Raw genomic sequence first — 18,773 nt, 5'->3', positions numbered from 1 at the left:
ATGATCTAAGCAATGAGGGAAAAACTGAAGTTTATATGCTCGAGTCAATTTACAAATATCCAAACCCTTCATTGGCAGCCTTGAACACACTCTAAAAATTCAGTTTAATATGTACAGAATCCTTTTTACTTTGAATATTTCCATTTTCATTACGTTTCTTGTATGCAGCTCTTGAGTCTTCTAACCAGCAGGGGATTTATTTTGTTTTTTGGTGAATTTCTGTGCTGATTAAATTCAGCAATGTTGGCACTGGGATCACTTGTCTGTTTTTGGTACCAAACATCTGATAGATCAAGTGTAGCACAGGGCAAGAGTAGCTTTTCCTCTACTTTGTCCTTTCAAAATGTCTTTTACCTCAGTTTTAAATTTAACCAAGCAGTCCGACTGCAATATTTTCTTCTATTTTCCATTAACAGCTCTTTTCTGATTTGACACTGATCTCCAATTAATGCCTAATTAGGGCTTTTTGTGACCATGCCAATATTTACTTAGGATCTTCATAGCCAGCACGTCCTTTCTATCACCTAAGCAGGATTTGAGCTGTTATCACAGAGATGAAAGGGTAGTCGCAATCCACCTGTTACTAGGAAGCAATGCTCTGTACAATTATATAGGATTCTTGGACTAATTTTAAGGACTTGGCTGTGGGTTTTTTCCCCTCATCCTTTTTTGATCTTTTTCAAGTTACTTTGTAAAATGGAGGCACATTTTCTTGTCTCTAGAGGTTGATTACTCTAAGAGACATCCATTGCCTTAAAATAGTAGCTTCCATAGAAAAGTGCACTGATCATATTTTAGATGCAATCTTTACTATTCCATCTCATGTTACAAGAAAATTGTTAATGAAGAAAGCCAACTGACATGCTTCATATTTATCTCGGAAGACCTTGAAGTAGCCTCATTGCGACATCCAGTTATCCTTTAAATGATTTCAAGGCTTTCAATCTCTGTTGTTGGAAATTAATTCCATAGAATGAACATTCTCTCTGGGCACCTGATTTAAATCTAAAGTTTATTTGACTAATTTGAACTTTTATCCCATTCTCAATTTAGTTTAAAGTAAAGTTTCTAATTAATGTAATACATTGAGATCACTGTCTGTCATATACCTCTGTGGGCACTGCTCAGACATTTGGGTTTCTAGAATCTTTACTCGTAACTCCGACTTCTAACATGATAATTCCTAACATCTATCTGCATGGATTGAATATAATTTCCGTTTTAGTGACCAAATAGTCCTTCGGTGTTGTCTGACGAGAGCCACTGCGCTGTTTGAATCAGACTTGTGCTCTCTGGTTTGGCTGAACGGTTACGTGTTAGGTTGGCTTTGATGTTTGCTACTCTATTGGTTGAACCTGTTACGCCTTGAGTCAAAGACTTTCTTTCATATTTTTTCCTTGGTAAACATTTTACCCAGTTTTTTTCTCCCTGTGAACAGTATTTTACACCAATACACATTACGTTTTATACCTGGCATTGCTCTGCCAGTTTTTAGCTGACTAATGGTGTAACTTCTGAGCTGCCACCTTTGAATGTATCCGTTGACCAATTTCTGAGTTTCTGAATCCAAGTAATCAAGGTACTTGAAGGATTGTTGTGATCCAGCAAATATTGCTGCAGTCTTCAACATACCCTGTCTATGTGTTCATGTAATTAGTCATTTCCTGCCCCCCAGAAATTGTTACAGTTCCCATGTCGGCCTGTCAATCTTAATCAGAGGGACTTGGGTCCTTCAGAGGGGCTTGGGTCCTTCAGAGGGGCTTGGGTCCTTCAGAGGGGCTTGGGTCCTTCAGAGAGGCTTGGGTGTACTCATACAAAACACACAGCAAGTTAACATGCAAGTACAGCGAATGATGTCGAAGGCAAATGGCATGTTGAATAAGGAAGTTTTGCTACAGTTATACAGAGCTTTGGTGAGACCACACCTGGAGTACTCTGCCTTTTTGGTCTCCGTATTTAAGGAAGGATATACTTGCATTGGAGGCAGTACAACAAAGGTTCACTGAATTGGTACCTGGGGTGAGATGGTTGCCCTGGAATGAGAGGTTGAATTAATTGGCATATACTTTAGAGTCGAGAAGAATGCAAAATGATCTAAATAAAATATGCAAGATTCTGAAGGGACTTGGTAGGGTAGACACTGAGAGGTTGTTTTCCCTGGCTGAGGAATCTAGAGCATAGGGGCACAGTCTCTGGATAAGGGACCAATCATATAGGGCTAAAATTAACAATTTATTCACTCACAGGGTTGCTAATCTTTGAAATTCGCTATCCCAGTGAGTTGTGGATGTTCTTTTGTTCAATATATTTAAGGCTGTGGAGGACAGATTTTTTTGGTTTTTCAGGGAAATGAAGGGACATGGGGAGCAGGTAGGAAAGTGGACTTGAGGCCAATGATCAGCCATGATTGTGTTAAATGGCAGAGAAAGCTTAATGGGCTTGGGGGCTACCCCTGCTATTTATTGTGTTCGTACACTAATATGAAACAAAGTAATGTGACCAGCTCTGCCAATTTTGAAGAACTGGTAAGGGACATAAGAATGGAAATAGTTGTTGCATGTCTCTGCATTATTCAGAAACAAAGTTTTTACTGGTAAATATCATTGCAATGTGTTGAGCAGAAAGAGTAAAGACCGAATGTCATTGTACCGCTGAGCAGTGCTGGGCTGGAGTTTCATGTGTACTATTTGAATGAAAGCCACTTTCTTCTATGCCGAACAACTGACAATGTGAACATCTCAAACTTCAATCTTGAGTGCTTTGTTAGCCATCTGAAAATGTTCTGTCCATAGGCATTTGTTCTTATTGGAACCAATTTAGGCATTGCTGTCATGGTAATGGTCACACTCTTATGAATTGAGCAAACCTTTGTGGACTGATCTCAAATATCTTCATTTATTTGCAGCATTTATCCATCACTTTGTTGAGCTTTTCCTTGTTGGTTATTGAAGCAATAATTTATTGTAGATGAAAAATCTACTTGAACTTTCAGTAGTAATCAAGATCTTGAAAGCCATCTAGAAAAATGAATGGTTATCTCAAGTCAAGCTGACATCTGAATCTCTTGACTTGAAGCCAATTTGTATTTTTATTGAAAGGGACACTGCAGTTAACATAATATTGACTGTACAACCACGAGTTGTGCGCATAGAAATGTTTAGCTTTGTTGACTTTAAAGTTAAAATTTATATGTCTGTATTTTAAAGCTTAACCAGTATACTGTGGAGCCACTTTGCAATGCACAATCAAGTGAGTACAAAATGTCCTTTATATCCTATTTCAGACCTAGCTTGTATGTACAAGCTTTTCAGCCGTGTGCCAAATGGCCTGAAAACTATGTGTGAATGTATGAGTTCCTACCTAAGAGAACAGGGCAAGGCATTGGTGTCTGAGGAAGGAGAAGGCAAGAACCCAGTGGACTATATTCAGGTCAGCATGTGACAGTTCTGTCCTTTCATTGTAATTATTGTTAAGTAAAAAGGAAAACAGCCAGCAGCATGAATCAAAATGCATAAGTAAATCAGATTACAATGCGCTTTTCAAAAATTTCACTTTAATCTATAGCTGTTGTATAAGGTGAAATATTGAAACAATTTTCAATTTGCATTCACTTCATAAATGATACCGTTTTAAAGCTTGCATTGAGTTAAAAATCTTAAAATAAATCAATCAGAATAAATTATACATTTGGAACCATAGAATGCCTACAGTGCAGAAGGAGGCCTTTTGAGCCTGCGTTGACCCTCCAAAAGAGCACCCCACCCAGGCCCATTCCCTGCCCTCATCCCCGCAACCCCTCCTAAGGTGCACATCTTTGGAAACAAAGGGGCAATTTAGCATGGCCAGTCACCTAACCTGCACATCTTTGGATTGTGGGTGGAAACCGGATCACCCAGAGGAAACCCACGCAAACACGGGGAGAAAATGCAAACTCCACACAGACAGTCGCCCAAGGCTGGAATTGAACCCGGGCCCCTGGTGCTTTGAGGCAGCAGTGCAAACCACTGTGCCATCCCTATGAATTTGAATAAGAGGGAACATACTTTTAGTGTAAGTGTACGATGAGAGAAATATATTGTGTTCCCACTCTTTCACACTCGACTTAATCTAACTTCCTTTCTTCTTATCAAAAAGGAGAAAGTATTTCTGGGGCTTTGTCTAACTTTTGCAGAGCTCATAACTTGCATTGAATTGTGAGAATCAGCATCTGGTAAATGAGAGAAGGCCAACATTGGCTGACTAATAGCACATCAGAAGTTGTTTAAGTTATAAATTCAGAGCTGGATTTGTGTGATTGTAGGAGACTTTGGTGACTGGTCTCTGCAAGTTTACCTGTGTACTTTTATACATCATGGCACCTTTTCATTGGTTCTAGCTGAGTAGCTTCATAGCTGTGCACCTTTTCATTGGTTCTGGTTAAGTAGCTTCATAGCAGGGCAGCACGGTGGCGCAGTGGATTAGCCCGGCTCTGGAGTTTGCACATTCTCCCCGTGTCTGCATGGGTTTTGCCCCCACAACCCAAAGATGTGCAGGGTTGGTGGATTGACCACGCTAAATTGCCCCGTAATTGGAAAAATGAATTGGGTATTCTAAATTTATTTTAAAAATTAAAAGTAGCTTCATAGCTATGCTGGAGCGAGGTGAGGTCAATGTGTATAGTTAAAACTGAGGAAAATTTGTAAAATATATGATGATCCAAACAAACCTGCCGAATTGGCATGTCAATGGAAAATGAATTTCAGCATAGCTAAGTGTGAGGTCATGCATTTTGTTTGGTAAGAGAAATAAAGATTCGGTCATTGCTTCCAAAATATGTTTAAATGGAATAGAGCACATAAGGTTTTGGGAATACAGATTCACATATCATTTAAAAATAGCCGTGCAGGTTAACAATGCCCTAAAATGTACAGAGTACTGGGATTCATTTCTAGACAAATAGAATTCCAAAGCCAAGAAGTTATGTAAAATTCAAATGGAATTTTGGTTAGACAACTACTGCGTGCAGTTCTGGTCTCGATATTACAAAAACATGAGCAAAAATACAAAATAGATTTAGAACGATAATTTGAGAACTGACTCGGCATAACTAGCGTTTTAAAAACGAACAGCCAAGAAAAGGGGAAACTGAGAGGTGACCTGGGGGCGGGGGTTGGAGGGTTGCTGGCTCTATTTACTCAATAGCAGTTTTGCTGACCCAGATTTCAATGGATGTGATTTTTGCTGCAGGGATGTGACCCAGCTTTACCAGTTTAAGCATCACTCCCATGATCAGAACAATACAAGGGCTGTGGTCATCGGCAGCTAGTTTTAAAAATATTGAATGACTAAGCCATCAACAAAGTCAATATTTGAATATTTCCTCAACCTCAACTCCAGATCCCCAGAATATCTGTCCTTATTTATTGATGACAAACTTAAAAAGGGAGTAAATATTCAAATATTCAAATATTTTTTATACCCAAATTATTCTAGGATAAATGTGATTTTGAAATAATTGATTGAAATATAACTATGGTGGTTTACCATGGTTCTTGGAACTACAAGCTTATTGAAATAAAGATATACAGGATGAGCCTGCATACTAAAGATGCATGTTTTTGTTCAAACAGGGCCTCCTCGATCTGAAAGGCAGATTTGATCGTTTCCTTCAGGATTCATTCAACAACGATCGTCTTTTTAAACAGACAATTGCTGGTGACTTTGAATATTTCCTCAACCTCAACTCCAGATCCCCAGAATATCTGTCCTTATTTATTGATGACAAACTTAAAAAGGGAGTAAAAGGCGTAAGTATTTCTTGCCATTTTTCACCTTTTATTCTTCTTGTTCTTTGAGGCATTTAGCCTGGAACCTCTGGAATTTAACACCTTCTGATTTCTCCTTTGTTTTAAATGTCAAAAAGGCTATTTGAATAATGATTGGTCACTGCTTCCACCTGATTACATGTTAAAGTTCCATTAGAAGTGTACGATAACAGTCAAGAACTGAAGCACCCTTATCCATGGAACCATAGCGTTTTATAGCATGGAAGGAAGTCACTGGCCTGTTGTAACGATGCCCTGCAATGTCAAAAGAAACTCTCATCCACCTCAGTAGACTAGAAATTCTGAAGACATTTGTAGTGTCACCACAGCGATTTGCATATTTTGTGCCTTTTTCATTATATAAACCATCTGAAACACGGAAATGTAATAGACAGCAATGGAGATGATAGCAGACCGCAGGAGGACAGAACAGACTGGCGACATGGCCCAGAAAAATTGTGATTCTGTGATTTTGGTTGAAAGAATGGGAGATCAATATAAACTAAATAGTATGATTTTAATGAGGGGGTGCAGGGAGAGGGGGATCTGGCAGTGTATAGCCTCATCCTGTGTGATATTGTTCTGTGCTTCTAATAGGAGGGTTGGAACATTGAACCAATAGGGAGAGAGATGTTTAAATCCCTCAGTGAAAAGATGGAAACAAAGGTACCAGAGAAACCGGAATCTGAGGCGAGTTCCCGAAGAGGGTTGAGGTGACAGGATATTCTACCACTAGCAGTGAGGTAAAAATGTTAGGGTGCAAGGAAGGACAATAAGTGGAGATTAAAGGGTGCATTTCAGAGTCAGTATGGACCCAGGTGCAAGGAGGGAGTTGTAAAAAGGGTGTGTTTATTTTTTAAGTTTAATGCATTGAAGGCATGAACAAGTTTGAGAATGGAACAAACTATCTGGGCTGGGGAGTCAAAATATTTTGGTGTTGTCAGTAAGCCTTGAGAACGAAAAGAATTTGGAGCTTGGAGCTCTGCCTCACTAATTTTGGATATACCAGGGAAAGTATGTGGGACTTTACAGATGTTGGCTTAAGTGATGTGCATTGATTATTTTGTTTTGGGTGGCTTCTAAATTGCAGGTTTTTCATCATGAATGTGCTAGATTTTTAACTTGCCCGCACCACTTGAAAATGGCAATGAGAAAAATCAGGGGCATTTTTTGTCAATCTTTAAGCCATTTAACTTTAAATGACTTGATAAATTCACCAAACGAATTACTCTTCGTTCTCATACACTTGCAGCAAGTTAGTGTGTGAACCACAGTCACCTTTAAATATCTGCAAAGTACGAAGGACATGCAGAATGTTAGGATGAATAACGTACTAGTTGTTTTTTAATGCTGGTTTTCAGTGGAACATTGTACTTGATGCGTGTAAACCAGCAACAATAATCTTGAGTTCCCAAACTTTGAGCTGATGCTTTGCTTCGACTTTTAGTCCCAACATCAAACTTAGGTTTTACTCTTTTTTGACATGAATACAATCAGAGGTTTTGCTGATGCTGTTTAGGCTACTAATTTTGTCACCATGTCCTTCTTAAAAAATACTCCAGCACTTTGCATAATTAAGAACTGTGGCAAAACTGCTGAACTTCAGCAAGAGGAGACGGTGTCATGGTGGTAATGTCACTGAGGTAACAAAATCTGCTATCCTTACCTGGTCTGGCCTACATGTGACTCCAGACCCAGTGTGGTTGACCCTTTAAAATAGTGGTGGAATACTTCTCACTTACCTGGACGTGTGCAGTTCCCACAAAAGTCGAGAAGCTTGACACCATCCAGGAATAAAGCATTCCGCTTGATTGACACCCCATACACCACATTAAACATTACTCCCTCCACCACTGACACACTATGGTACAGTGTATGCCGCCTACAAGATGCACTGCAACAACTCACCAAGGCTCCTTCAACAGCACCTTTTAAACCTACAACTTCTAAAACCAAGAAACATTCCAGCATTTGCAAGATCCCCTCCAAGTCCCACACCATCTCAACTTGGAACTATATCATCATTCTTTCATAGTCACTGAGTCAAAATCCGGCACTCTCTTCTTAACAGCACTGTGGGTGTGTACCAACAGCACAGGGACTGATCCAAGAAGGTGGCTCACCATCAGCTTCTCAATTCCGGATGGGCAATGAGTACTGGCCTAGCCAGCGACACCCACATCACATGAAAGTATAATCATTTTTAAAAATTCTACACTTTGTTTTCTGTCATTGCAGCTAGGTTATTCGTTACCAGGACTCTAAATTAATCTTTGTTATAACATATCCTTGCTGCCTGACATTTTGATTCTTAATAGGATTGGCATATTTATGCTTTGCATTTTATGGGTGGGTTCTTCGTCCCGCCTCACCCATTTTCTGATGCGGCACGCCCCCGCCGGCAGCATGATTCCCCCGTTCCGGTAGCTGGCCAATGGGGTTTCCTGTTGTGTGCACTCCCGCGCTGTTGGGAAATCCGTGGGCGTGAGTGCGCTGCCGACGAAGCGGAGGATCCCACCAACAAAGAATCCAGCCCCATAACTTTATCAAGTCTTCAATATTTTTCCACAGTGCATTAACTTTCTAATTTTGACTTTGTTTTTTGACTTTATTGCAAAATTTGTGCTCTCGTTTGTATATCTTTGATCTTTCAACTGCCAAAACTCTTAGATTCAGGAAAGATGTGCAGGATGTTGCTACGTTATTGATGTAATGGCGTGTACAAGTTTCTGCAGAAACCCATTTTCGAAGTCCAACTAAGCAGGCATGAATCAGTGCAGTAAAGCGGTGTACTCAATTGGTGATTGAAACACAGGATTGCAGTTATCAGGAAATCAGCTGTTCTTCAGTTGGCAGTTTTAATGCTCTGAGTCATATTTTTTAATTAGCTTCAATTGTCTGCTTTGGTCTGCCCTTGGTATATATCACAATCAGCTGAAAACACATGGATGTGCCCTTTTCGATTGTAATTCAATTTAAATGAGTTAAAACTGAATTTAAATTAACTGACTATGATTATGTGGCTCTGATGAGGGTGAAACTATCAGCAATTCATTCATTATACTTCTGAAATTGACTGCACTTCTGGGGTCTGAAGATGCTAGGTTAAGCAAAGCATACAAAGAATCAATGATTCTATGGCTACAACCTTACCTGGAATGGGCTAGGAGATGATGGAATGTAAAATTAGGTGGGGTGGCAGAGTTGGCATGTCTCTCCTGGCATTTTACCAGCAGTATGGAGGTGGCCTGCTTCTCCTTGGGCCAATTGACAGCCGGAAATAACCAATTAATAGCCACATAAGAAGGGCCTCTTCCCACCATCACTGGATTATGGGCACTTCACCAACTGGGGAGGCTGCCGAGGAAACTTGGTGGCCTCCTTGCAGGGTCAGGTGTTGGAATTCAATGCAATGGTCTCTTTTGTTTGGACATCCTGTGGTTCATAGGGGTCCCCCAGTGGTAAGGGGTTTCCTGCTGTCCTGATTGTCCCTCATTTCCTCCCCACTCCTTGGCCAGGGCCTGCCTGAAGGCCCTGGTTAGCCCCGACTCCACCTCCCTGCACTTGGGCCTTTTTGATGACAGCTAGACTGGGCCTTCTGCAGTTCCAGCAGCTGCTACCAGTCTCGGTGACCCATCTAGGGCTGAATTGCTGGTGTTGGATATCTTACCTCCAAGGGCCCTAAAGAATGTAAAATTGAGTTGTGGTTCCAAGGATGGCGGAAGCTGGCTTACCCACATTTATTGGCTGGGGGCCACTGCCTGCATGTAAACTCCTAGTCTATATTTCCCCAAAGTGCGCAATGTTGGATGTTCTCCCAAACTGTAGTGGTGCAGAAATCTCAACTCCTGAAAATTCATCCTTTTATGATATTAACTCTGTTGTTCAAACTAAGTTGCATTTTGTTGAAATAATTTTTTTAAATTCATAGTTACTGTTGAACAGCACTGGCCCTGACAAACTAATTTTATAGCTGTGAAATGTCATATTTCTACATTGGTAAACAATCACATTTTAACTTGATAATTCATCTTCTAACTTGATTTCATGTATCTGCCTCAATCATTTATTTCATCCTCTACAATATTTAAATGAAATTTGAAAAATTCTGTGTGTTTTGCTGCCTGAGAATTCTTCTCTACATTTGACTGTACACTCTGCTTGATAACATTGTTGCTGCTGGACACCTGAAGATCCCATTGACTTGACACCAGATTCAAACTGACTTCTGGGAAGGGAAATCCATGCCACAGATGGCTAGATCTTTATGAGTAGAGTTTCTGAGGTCATGCTAATGCTTCACTGCTGATGGTGAAACCTAGGCCATGGTTGCAGAAGATTTGAATCTGGATCAGACTTCAGATGCAGGCAACTTTAGGTACAAGTGTCTAAGCCTGATTTCATGCGACCATGGATGCCAGTGTTCTTGAGATTCTTAGCGCAATCACGTGAACACCTCAAAAGGAACTCTGCATTCTGATCTGGAACATAATTAGTTTATGGGTGATGGCTACTTCATGTGAATGGATTTTTAATTTTTTAAAAAATAATTTTTATTGAAATATTTTGAAAAATGTATAGCAACAGAACAATAATAATAACAATAATAAACACCCTCCGGCACCCGTAACAACGCATATAACTAATCCCCCCACCCCCCCAAACCCAATAAAGAACAAAATAAATTAACATAATTTACATATTAACATAAAGAATACCCCCCTGAAACTCCCCCCCCCCCCCCCCCCCTTTCCCCACCTCCCCCCCAGGTTGCTGCTGCTGCTGACCTAGTTCCTTATCGTTGAGCCAGAAAGTCGAGGAAAGGCTGCCACCTCCTAAAGAACCCTTGTACCGACCCCCTCAGGGCGAATTTGACCTTCTCCAGCTTAATGAATCCCGCCATGTCATTGATCCAGGTCTTCACGCTTGGGGGTCTCGCATCTTTCCATTGCAACAAGATCCTCCGCCAGGCTACTAGGGACGCAAAAGCCAAAACACCGGCCTCTTTCGCCTCCTGCACTCCCGGCTCCACCCCAACCCCAAATATTGTGAGTTCCCAGCCTGGCTTGACCCTGGACCCTACCACCCTCGACACCGTCCTCGCCACCCCTGCCAGAATTCCTCCAGTGCCGGGCATGCCCAAAACATATGGGCATGGTTCGCTTGGCTCCCTGAACACCTAATACACCTGTCCTCGCCCCCAAAAAACCTGCTCATCCTCGTCCCGGACATATGAGCCCTGTGCAGTACCTTGAACTGGATTAGGCTAAGCCTCGCACATGAAGAGGAGGAGTTCACCCTCTCCAGGGCGTCCGCCCATGTCCCCTCCTCAATCTGCTCCCCCAGCTCCACTTCCCACTTAGCCTTCAGCTCCTCTACCGACGCATCCTCCACCTCCTGCATCACCTGGTAGATGGCAGACACCTTCCCATCCCCGACCCACACCCCGAAAGCACCCTATCTCTTACCCCCGCGGGGGCAGCAAAGGGAACCCCTCCACCTGCCGCCTAGCAAACGCCTTAACCTGAAGGTACCTGAACATATTCTCCGGGGGGAGCTCAAACTTCTCCTCCAGCTCACCCAGGCTCGCAAACCTCCCGTCAATGACCAGGTCTCCCAACTTCCTTATGCCCGCCCTGTGCCACCCCAGGAACCCGCCATCAATGTTCCCTGGGACAAACCGGTGGTTCCCCTGCAGCGGGGCCTCCACCGAGCCCCCCACTTCCCCCCTGTGTCACCTCCACTGCCCCCAAATCTTGAGGGTAGCTGCCACCACCGGGCTCGTAGTGTACCTCGTTGGGGGGAGCGGCAACGGCGCCGTTACCAGTGCCTTCAGGCTCGTGCCTCCACAGGACGCCATCTCCATCAGTTTCCATGCTGCCCCCTCCCCATCCATTACCCACTTGCGTACCATCGAGACGTTAGCCGCCCAATAGTACCCAGAGAGGTTGGGCAGCGCCAGCCCCCCTCTATCCCTGCCACGTTCCAAAAAGACCCTCCTCACCCTCGGAGTCCCGTGCGCCCAAACAAATCCCGTGATGCTGCTGTTCACCCTCCTAAAAAAGGCCCTCGGAATGAACATGGGGAGGCACTGAAAGAAAAACAAAAACCTCGGGAGCACCGTCATTTTCACGGACTGTACTCTACCCGCCAACGACAGCGGCAGCATGTCCCACCTCTTAAACTCCTCCTCCATCTGCTCCACCAACCTAGTAAAATTAAGCTTATGCAAGGTCCCCCAACTCCTAGCCACCTGAACCCCCAGGTACCTAAAACTCCTCACTGCCCTTTTTAGCGGGAGCCTACCAATCCCCTCCTCCTGATCTCCCGGGTGTACAACAAACTGCTCGCTCTTGCCCAGGTTCAACTTGTAGCCCGAGAAACTCCCAAACTCAGCAAGAATCTCCATCACCTCCGGCATTCCCTCCACCGGGTCTGCTACATACAGCAGCAAGTCATCTGCATAAAGCGACACTCGGTGCTCCTCCCCACCCCGCACCAGACCCCTCCACCTCCCTGACTCCCTATGCGCCATGGCCAGAGGCTCAATTGCCAACGCAAAAAGCAAGGGGGACAGGGGGCACCCCTGCCTCGTCCCACGGTAGAGCCTGAAGTACTCGGACCTCCTTCTGTTTGTCACTACACTCGCCATCGGGGCCTCGTACAGCAACCTCACCCATTTAATAAACCCCTCGCCAAACCCGAACCCCTCTATCACCTCCCACAAGTACCCCCACTCCACCCTGTCAAAGGCCTTCTCCACATCCAATGCCACCACAATCTCTGCCTCTCCTTCTGCCGCCGGCATCATTATCACATTTAGCAGCCTTCGCACGTTAGTGTTCAGCTGCCTCCCCTTCACAAAACCTGTCTGCTCTTCATGCATCACCCCCGGCACACAGTCCTCTATTCTAGTGGCCAAGATCTTCGCCAGCAACTTGAGCAGTGAAGTTGGCCTATATGATCCACACTGCAAGGGGTCCTTATCCCGCTTCAGGATCAGGGAAATCGGCGCCCGTGACATAGTCGGGGGCAAAACACACCCCTCCCGTGCCTCGTCCGAACCAACAGGGGGCCCAACAGGTCTGCGTATTTCTTATAAAATTTAACCGGGAACCCATCCGGTCCCGGCGCCTTCCCCGACTGCATGTGGCCAATCCCTCTAACCAGCTCCTCCAACTCGATCGGCGCCCCCAGTCCCTCCACCTGCTCCTTCTGCACCCTTGGAAATTGCAGCCTGTCCAAAAAGCTCTCCATTCCCCCTCCCACCACCGGCGGCTCCGACCGGTACAGTTCCCTATAGAAGCCCCTAAAGACCCCATTGACCTCTGCCCCCTGCCGCACCACATTCCCACCCCTATCCTTCACTCCACCAATCTCCCTAGCCGCGTCCCGCTTGCGAAGCCGATGCGCCAGCATCCTGCTCGCCTTCTCTCCATACTCGTAGACTGTTCCCTGCGCCATCCTCCACTGTGTCGCCGCCTTTCTGGTGGTCAATAAATCAAACTCAGCCTGCAGGCTATGCCGCTCACCCAGCAATCCCTCCTCCGGGGCCTCCGCATACCTCCTATCTACGCTCAACAGCTCCCCCACCAGTCTCTCCCTCTCCCTCCTCTCCCTATGGGCTCGGATGGAGATCAGCTCCCCCCTAATTACTGCCTTCAGAGCCTCCCACACCATCCCCACCCGGACCTCCCCAGTATCATTGACCTCAAGGTACCTCTCGATACATCCCCGGACCCTCCTGCATACCTCATCAGCCAACAACCCCACGTCCAGACGCCAAAGCGGGCGCTGGTCCCGCACCTCCCCCATCTCCAGATCCACCCAATGCGGAGCATGGTCCGAAATTGCTATAGCCGAATATTCGGCATCCTCCACCCTCGGGACCAGCCCCCTACTCAGGACAAAGAAATCAATACGGGTATAAACCCTGTGCACGTGGGAGAAAAGAGAGTACTCCCGAGCCCTCGGCCTCCCAAACCTCCAGGGACCCACCCCTCCCATCTGGTCCATAAACCCCCTCAACACCTTGGCCGCCGCCGGCCTCCTGCCTGTCCTTGAACTGGAACGATCCAGTAGGGGATCCAGCACCGTATTGAAGTACCCCCCATGATCAGGCCCCCCACCTCCAGGTCAGGAATGCGGCCCAACATAAGCCTCATGAAACCAGCATCATCCCAATTTGGGGCATACACATTTACCAACACCACCCTCTCCCCCTGAAGCTTACCGCTCACCATCACATATCTGCCGCCACTCTCAGCCACCACCTCAGACGCCTCAAACGCCACTCTCTTCCCCACCAGGATCGCCACCCCCCCCGGTTCTTCGCGTCGAGCCCTGAATGGAAAACCTGCCCCACCCACCCCTTCCTCAGACGAACCTGGTCCACCACCTTCAGGTGAGTCTCCTGGAGCATGGCCACGTCCGCCTTCAGCCCCTTCGGATGCGATAACACCCGGGCCCGCTTAACCGGCCCATTCAACCCCCTCACGTTCCACGTGATCAGCTGGATCAGGGGGCACCCCATCCCCCTCCCCCGTCGACTAGCCATAGCCCATCGACTGCTCGCCCCTGGCCAGCACCCACTCGGCCCGATTCCCACGGCGATAGAACCTCACCCCGACCCCCCCCCCAACCCACACCAGCTCCTCCCTGGCCAATCCAGCAGCAACCCGGTATCTCTCTTCTCTTCCCCCACTCCCCCCCAAGGCTAGTACCACTCCTAGCCGCGATGCTCCCTCCATAGTACTCCCGTGAGCCAGCTGACTTCTGCTGACCCCGGCAGCTCCCGCCCTATCTCCGACCCCTCCCGATATGGGGTCACCCCCCCCCCCCCGCAGCAGTTCCTTGACACCGCTCCAGCGCTGGAAAACGGATCTGATATCCACGCCCCTTGCCTCCAGCTCCACCCCCCTCGTCCCGCAGCGCGGGAAGCCAGAGGAAAGCCCACGCTTTCCCACTGCCCCACACCACCCCCTCAACGCAGCTCCCAAATAGCAGTCCCAACCCATCCACCAACCCCGTACAAACAAAAACAGATCAACCACAGACCCCAACACCCCGCCTCAAAACACAAAACCATAACCAACATCATCCGAAAGCGGGAAAAAGTAAACAAACAGAATAACCAGCAACAGCATAAACAGTGATACAAAAAACCCCCACAGCCCCCAATCCCTAGCTCGAGTCCAACTTTTCAGCCTACACAAAGGCCCACGCCTCCTCCGGGGACTCAAAATAGTAATGCCGGTCCTTGTAGGTGACCCACAGGCACGCAGGCGGCAGCATGCCGAATTTCACCTTTCTGTGGAGCACCGCCTTCGTCCGGTTGAACCCGGCCCTCCGCTTAGCCACCTCCGCACTCCAGTCCTGGTAGACACGCACTACCGAATTCTCCCACTTGCTGCTCCTCACCTTCTTGGCCCATCGCAGCACACACTCCCGGTCACTGAACCGATGGAACCGCACCAGCACCGCCCGCGGGGGTTCATTCGCCTTAGGCCACCTGGCCAGTACTCTGTGGGCCCCCTCCAGCTCCAGCTCCAGGGGCAGATGGAAGGATCCTGCCCCCACCAGCGAGTTCAGCATCACAGCCACATAGGCCGGCAGGTCCGACCCCTCCAGCCCCTCCGCGAGGCCCAGGTCCGCAAGTTCTTCCTCCTTGATCGAAACTCCATCTCCTCGAAACGATCTTGCCACTTTTTGTGGTGAGCCTCGTGCATCTCCACCTTCCCCACGAGGGCCGAGACCTCATCCTCGCGCTCAGAGGCCTGCTGCTGCAACTCAAGTATCGCTGCACCCTGGGTTGTCTGGGTCTCCAGCAGCTTACTTGTCGTAACCTTCAGGGATTCCAGCAACTCCCCTTTCAGCTCCGTAAAATAGCACAGAAGGGTCGCCTGCTGCTCCTCCGCCCACTGCCTCCACTCCTCAGGGGCTCCACCGGCTGCCATTTTGTCCACCTTCCCCCGCTTTTCCAGGGGAGCTGCTGCCGTTTTTCTCCTCGCCCCACTTCGGGTCCGCACCATAAATCCCGGGGGGTTTTGCTCCAGACCCCTTTATCCACCGGGAATCGTCGAATCAGCGCCGTTTGGGGCCCTTAAAAGAGCCCACAAGTCCTATTAAAGCGGCAGCTGCCGAACGTGCGCCTTAGCTCCGCATAGCCGCAACCGGAAGTCTCTTGAATGGATTTTTGATATTGTATAAATGATTGTGCATTTTCCAGCATAAAATGGTTATGGCTACAAATATTTTGTTTCAAAGCTGTGCCATCATTTCAGTATAGGTTGCAGTTTTATCTGGTGGAAATCATCCAGAAATATCAAGGTGTTTTAATATCGGGTGTGATTAAATAAATTCAGAAATTCCACTTGCAACTTGTTCAGACTGAAAGTTTCATGAGTATTTAGTTAAATTGTTAACTCTCTGGGGCAGCATGTGGTGAGGTGTAATTGAGATTTAAATGCCAATCATATTTACAGCTCAGTACAGATGGCTATCATTTGAAATAATTAAATGTTCTGTGCTGAAATTAAACTCATCGGTGCATTTAAAGTAGCATTTAATTTCCGCCAATTTTAGATGTCCTGTTACAAAGGTGAGATTCATTGTTTATTTTTTTGTTTAAAGTTGACAGAACAGGAAGTAGAGACTATCTTGGACAAGGCCATGGTCCTGTTCCGTTTTATGCAGGAGAAGGATGTTTTTGAACGCTACTACAAACAACATCTGGCCAGAAGGCTTCTTACTAACAAAAGTGTATCTGATGACTCGGAGAAAAATATGATCTCGAAACTTAAGGTGAAAATGTAAATCTTCGGTTATAGTATTAAACCATTTCTTGTCATGTTTGCATTAATGTTGGTGAACACTTTATTACTATAATCTTCCACAGCATTTGCATAATTGTAAAACTCAAAAGTTTATTTATGTACTGTATTTAGAGGGAATGACATTAAGGAAATGTAAGATGCAGCTTGAATAATTGCATAGTGAATTATAATTACCACTGGTGAGAATAACATGATTACCCAGGGTAATAAGGTCCTAAATAGTTTTAAAATATATCTTCGCTGCTGCAATATGCCATATTATTTAAGTTTCTACTCTGGTTAATTTAACATTTTTTATAGCTTATTAACATCTTTTGAGTACAGTAAAAAAGCGCAGTGAAAATTTTAGTTCATAAAACTGCCGTAAGATATTGCGTCACTGAATCAGAAATAGAGTGAAGCTTGAAACTTAAACACTTGTTCTAGTTAAAAACAGTTATGCAAATTTGCTTTATAGTTGGAAGGAAATTGTGTGATCATTGTTTCAGTTCCACATCATCTTATGTTATCATAGAATCATAGAAATTACAGTGCAGAAGGAGGCCATTTGGCCCATTGAGTCTGCACCGGCCCTTGGAAAGAGCACCCTCGTTAATCCCTAACCGCACCTAGCCTTTTGGACACTAAGGGGTAATTTATCATGGTCAATCCACCTAACCTGCACATCTTTTGACTGTGGTAGGAAACTGGAGTACCCGGAAGAAACACACGCAGACACTGAGAGAAAGTGCAAACTCCACACAGATAGTCACCCGAGGCCGGAATTGAACCGGGTCCCTGGAGCTGCAAAGCAGCAGTGCTAACCACTTTGCCGCCGTGCCACTCCATAGCGTTAGCAAAAGATAACTTTCTATTGCTATAGCGCAAAACAGGGCTGGTCTGCTGTGAGCCATAAATACAGTTCTGTTGTTTGGACAATCAAGAATTTAATTGTGTGAAATTAATTTACCTCCAGTTACTGCTAATGTAAGTGCTGTTTAGTTCAGTACCACTAGCTCACTGAAACTTTGCTCTGCTGTACAGGCTTGGCCTGATTTTAAAATAAGGCTTCATTTATACTGCTTAATAGTATACCTTAAATGCCAAAATAATGTTCAGAAGAGCAGCAATATGTCAAAGGTAATTTATTTCACTGGAAATTTCGCAGTACGTAATTGGATTCAACATTATTCAACCGAATGGCAATTTCTAATATGATACATTAACTGCCAGGATTTGCTTAACTAACATTGTTCAAAACTAATTTTCTTCAAAATTTTGAGATTTTCATTTTAAGCAACTTTGTTTAAAATCGTAATCTGACATTTTATCTTCAATGAGACCTCTTTTGTGTCATCTTAGAAAGTAAATATAAAGTATCATTTAGTATTGATGCTTGTTTAATCCTTTTGAATTCAGAGATTAGGATCTGCAAAATGTACATATTCAATGAGGAAAACTCTTTTTCCCTTTTTAAAGCAACATTGTTGGGACTTGGATTGTTGCATGTCAATTCCGATTACATCCAATTTCATGAACCTTGCATTAAATGTTTATTTTCCCTCAGACGGAGTGTGGCTGCCAGTTCACATCTAAACTGGAAGGAATGTTCAGGGACATGAGTATCTCTAATACAACAATGGATGAGTTCCGGCAGCACTTACAAACTACTGGGGTGAGAAGATGTTTCAGCAAAGTGTTTAGTATAGTCCTGGATATGGACAATACCATGTGATTTGAAAATCAAATTTTTTAATTGGACTATTTATTATCTATTGACTGTTGAATGTTTCTATTTTTAGATGACAGTTGATTAAAAATTGTATAATTAGAAGAGAAGATTATCTGTATTCAACAAGCTTTCACCTCCTTTCCCTCCCACCCACCAGCAAAATACGATCACAAATAAACTTATTTTGCCTCTTAAGCATAAGGCCACCAAAAGCTTCCTATTTGTAATGATATACATAAATAATATTTAAGTTTTCTAATTACTGAATCTATTATTTTAAAAACGACCAGCTGAATTTTTAGCGTAAAATGAACAATAGCTCAGATTGTGTGATTTTTTTTAATTAATAGCAAAAACCACCAGCATTTCATTACAACTATGAAACCACTCACATTTGTGCAGTTAAATGCAAAATCCAGAAGT

The 18,773-nt window shown here is 44.8% G+C and overlaps 1 protein-coding gene across 2 annotated transcripts in view; it reads left to right on the top strand.

The window, feature by feature from the left end:
• cul3b (cullin 3b) overlaps positions 1-18,773 on the top strand; it is a 101,369-nt gene that overhangs the window by 58,190 nt on the left and 24,406 nt on the right. For both annotated transcript variants that reach the window (XM_038817476.1, XM_038817477.1), the window contains exons 7-10: positions 3,284-3,429; positions 5,610-5,786; positions 16,437-16,607; positions 18,186-18,293. In XM_038817476.1, the coding sequence (XP_038673404.1) occupies positions 3,284-3,429; positions 5,610-5,786; positions 16,437-16,607; positions 18,186-18,293 (602 nt within the window). The remainder of the gene's footprint in view (positions 1-3,283; positions 3,430-5,609; positions 5,787-16,436; positions 16,608-18,185; positions 18,294-18,773) is intronic.

This window comes from Scyliorhinus canicula, chromosome 13 (genome assembly GCF_902713615.1).
Source record: "Scyliorhinus canicula chromosome 13, sScyCan1.1, whole genome shotgun sequence".
In the NCBI taxonomy this organism is placed as follows: domain Eukaryota; kingdom Metazoa; phylum Chordata; class Chondrichthyes; order Carcharhiniformes; family Scyliorhinidae; genus Scyliorhinus; species Scyliorhinus canicula.
Note: the sequence above shows the minus strand (reverse complement) of the source record. Positions and strands in the feature narration are given on the sequence as shown.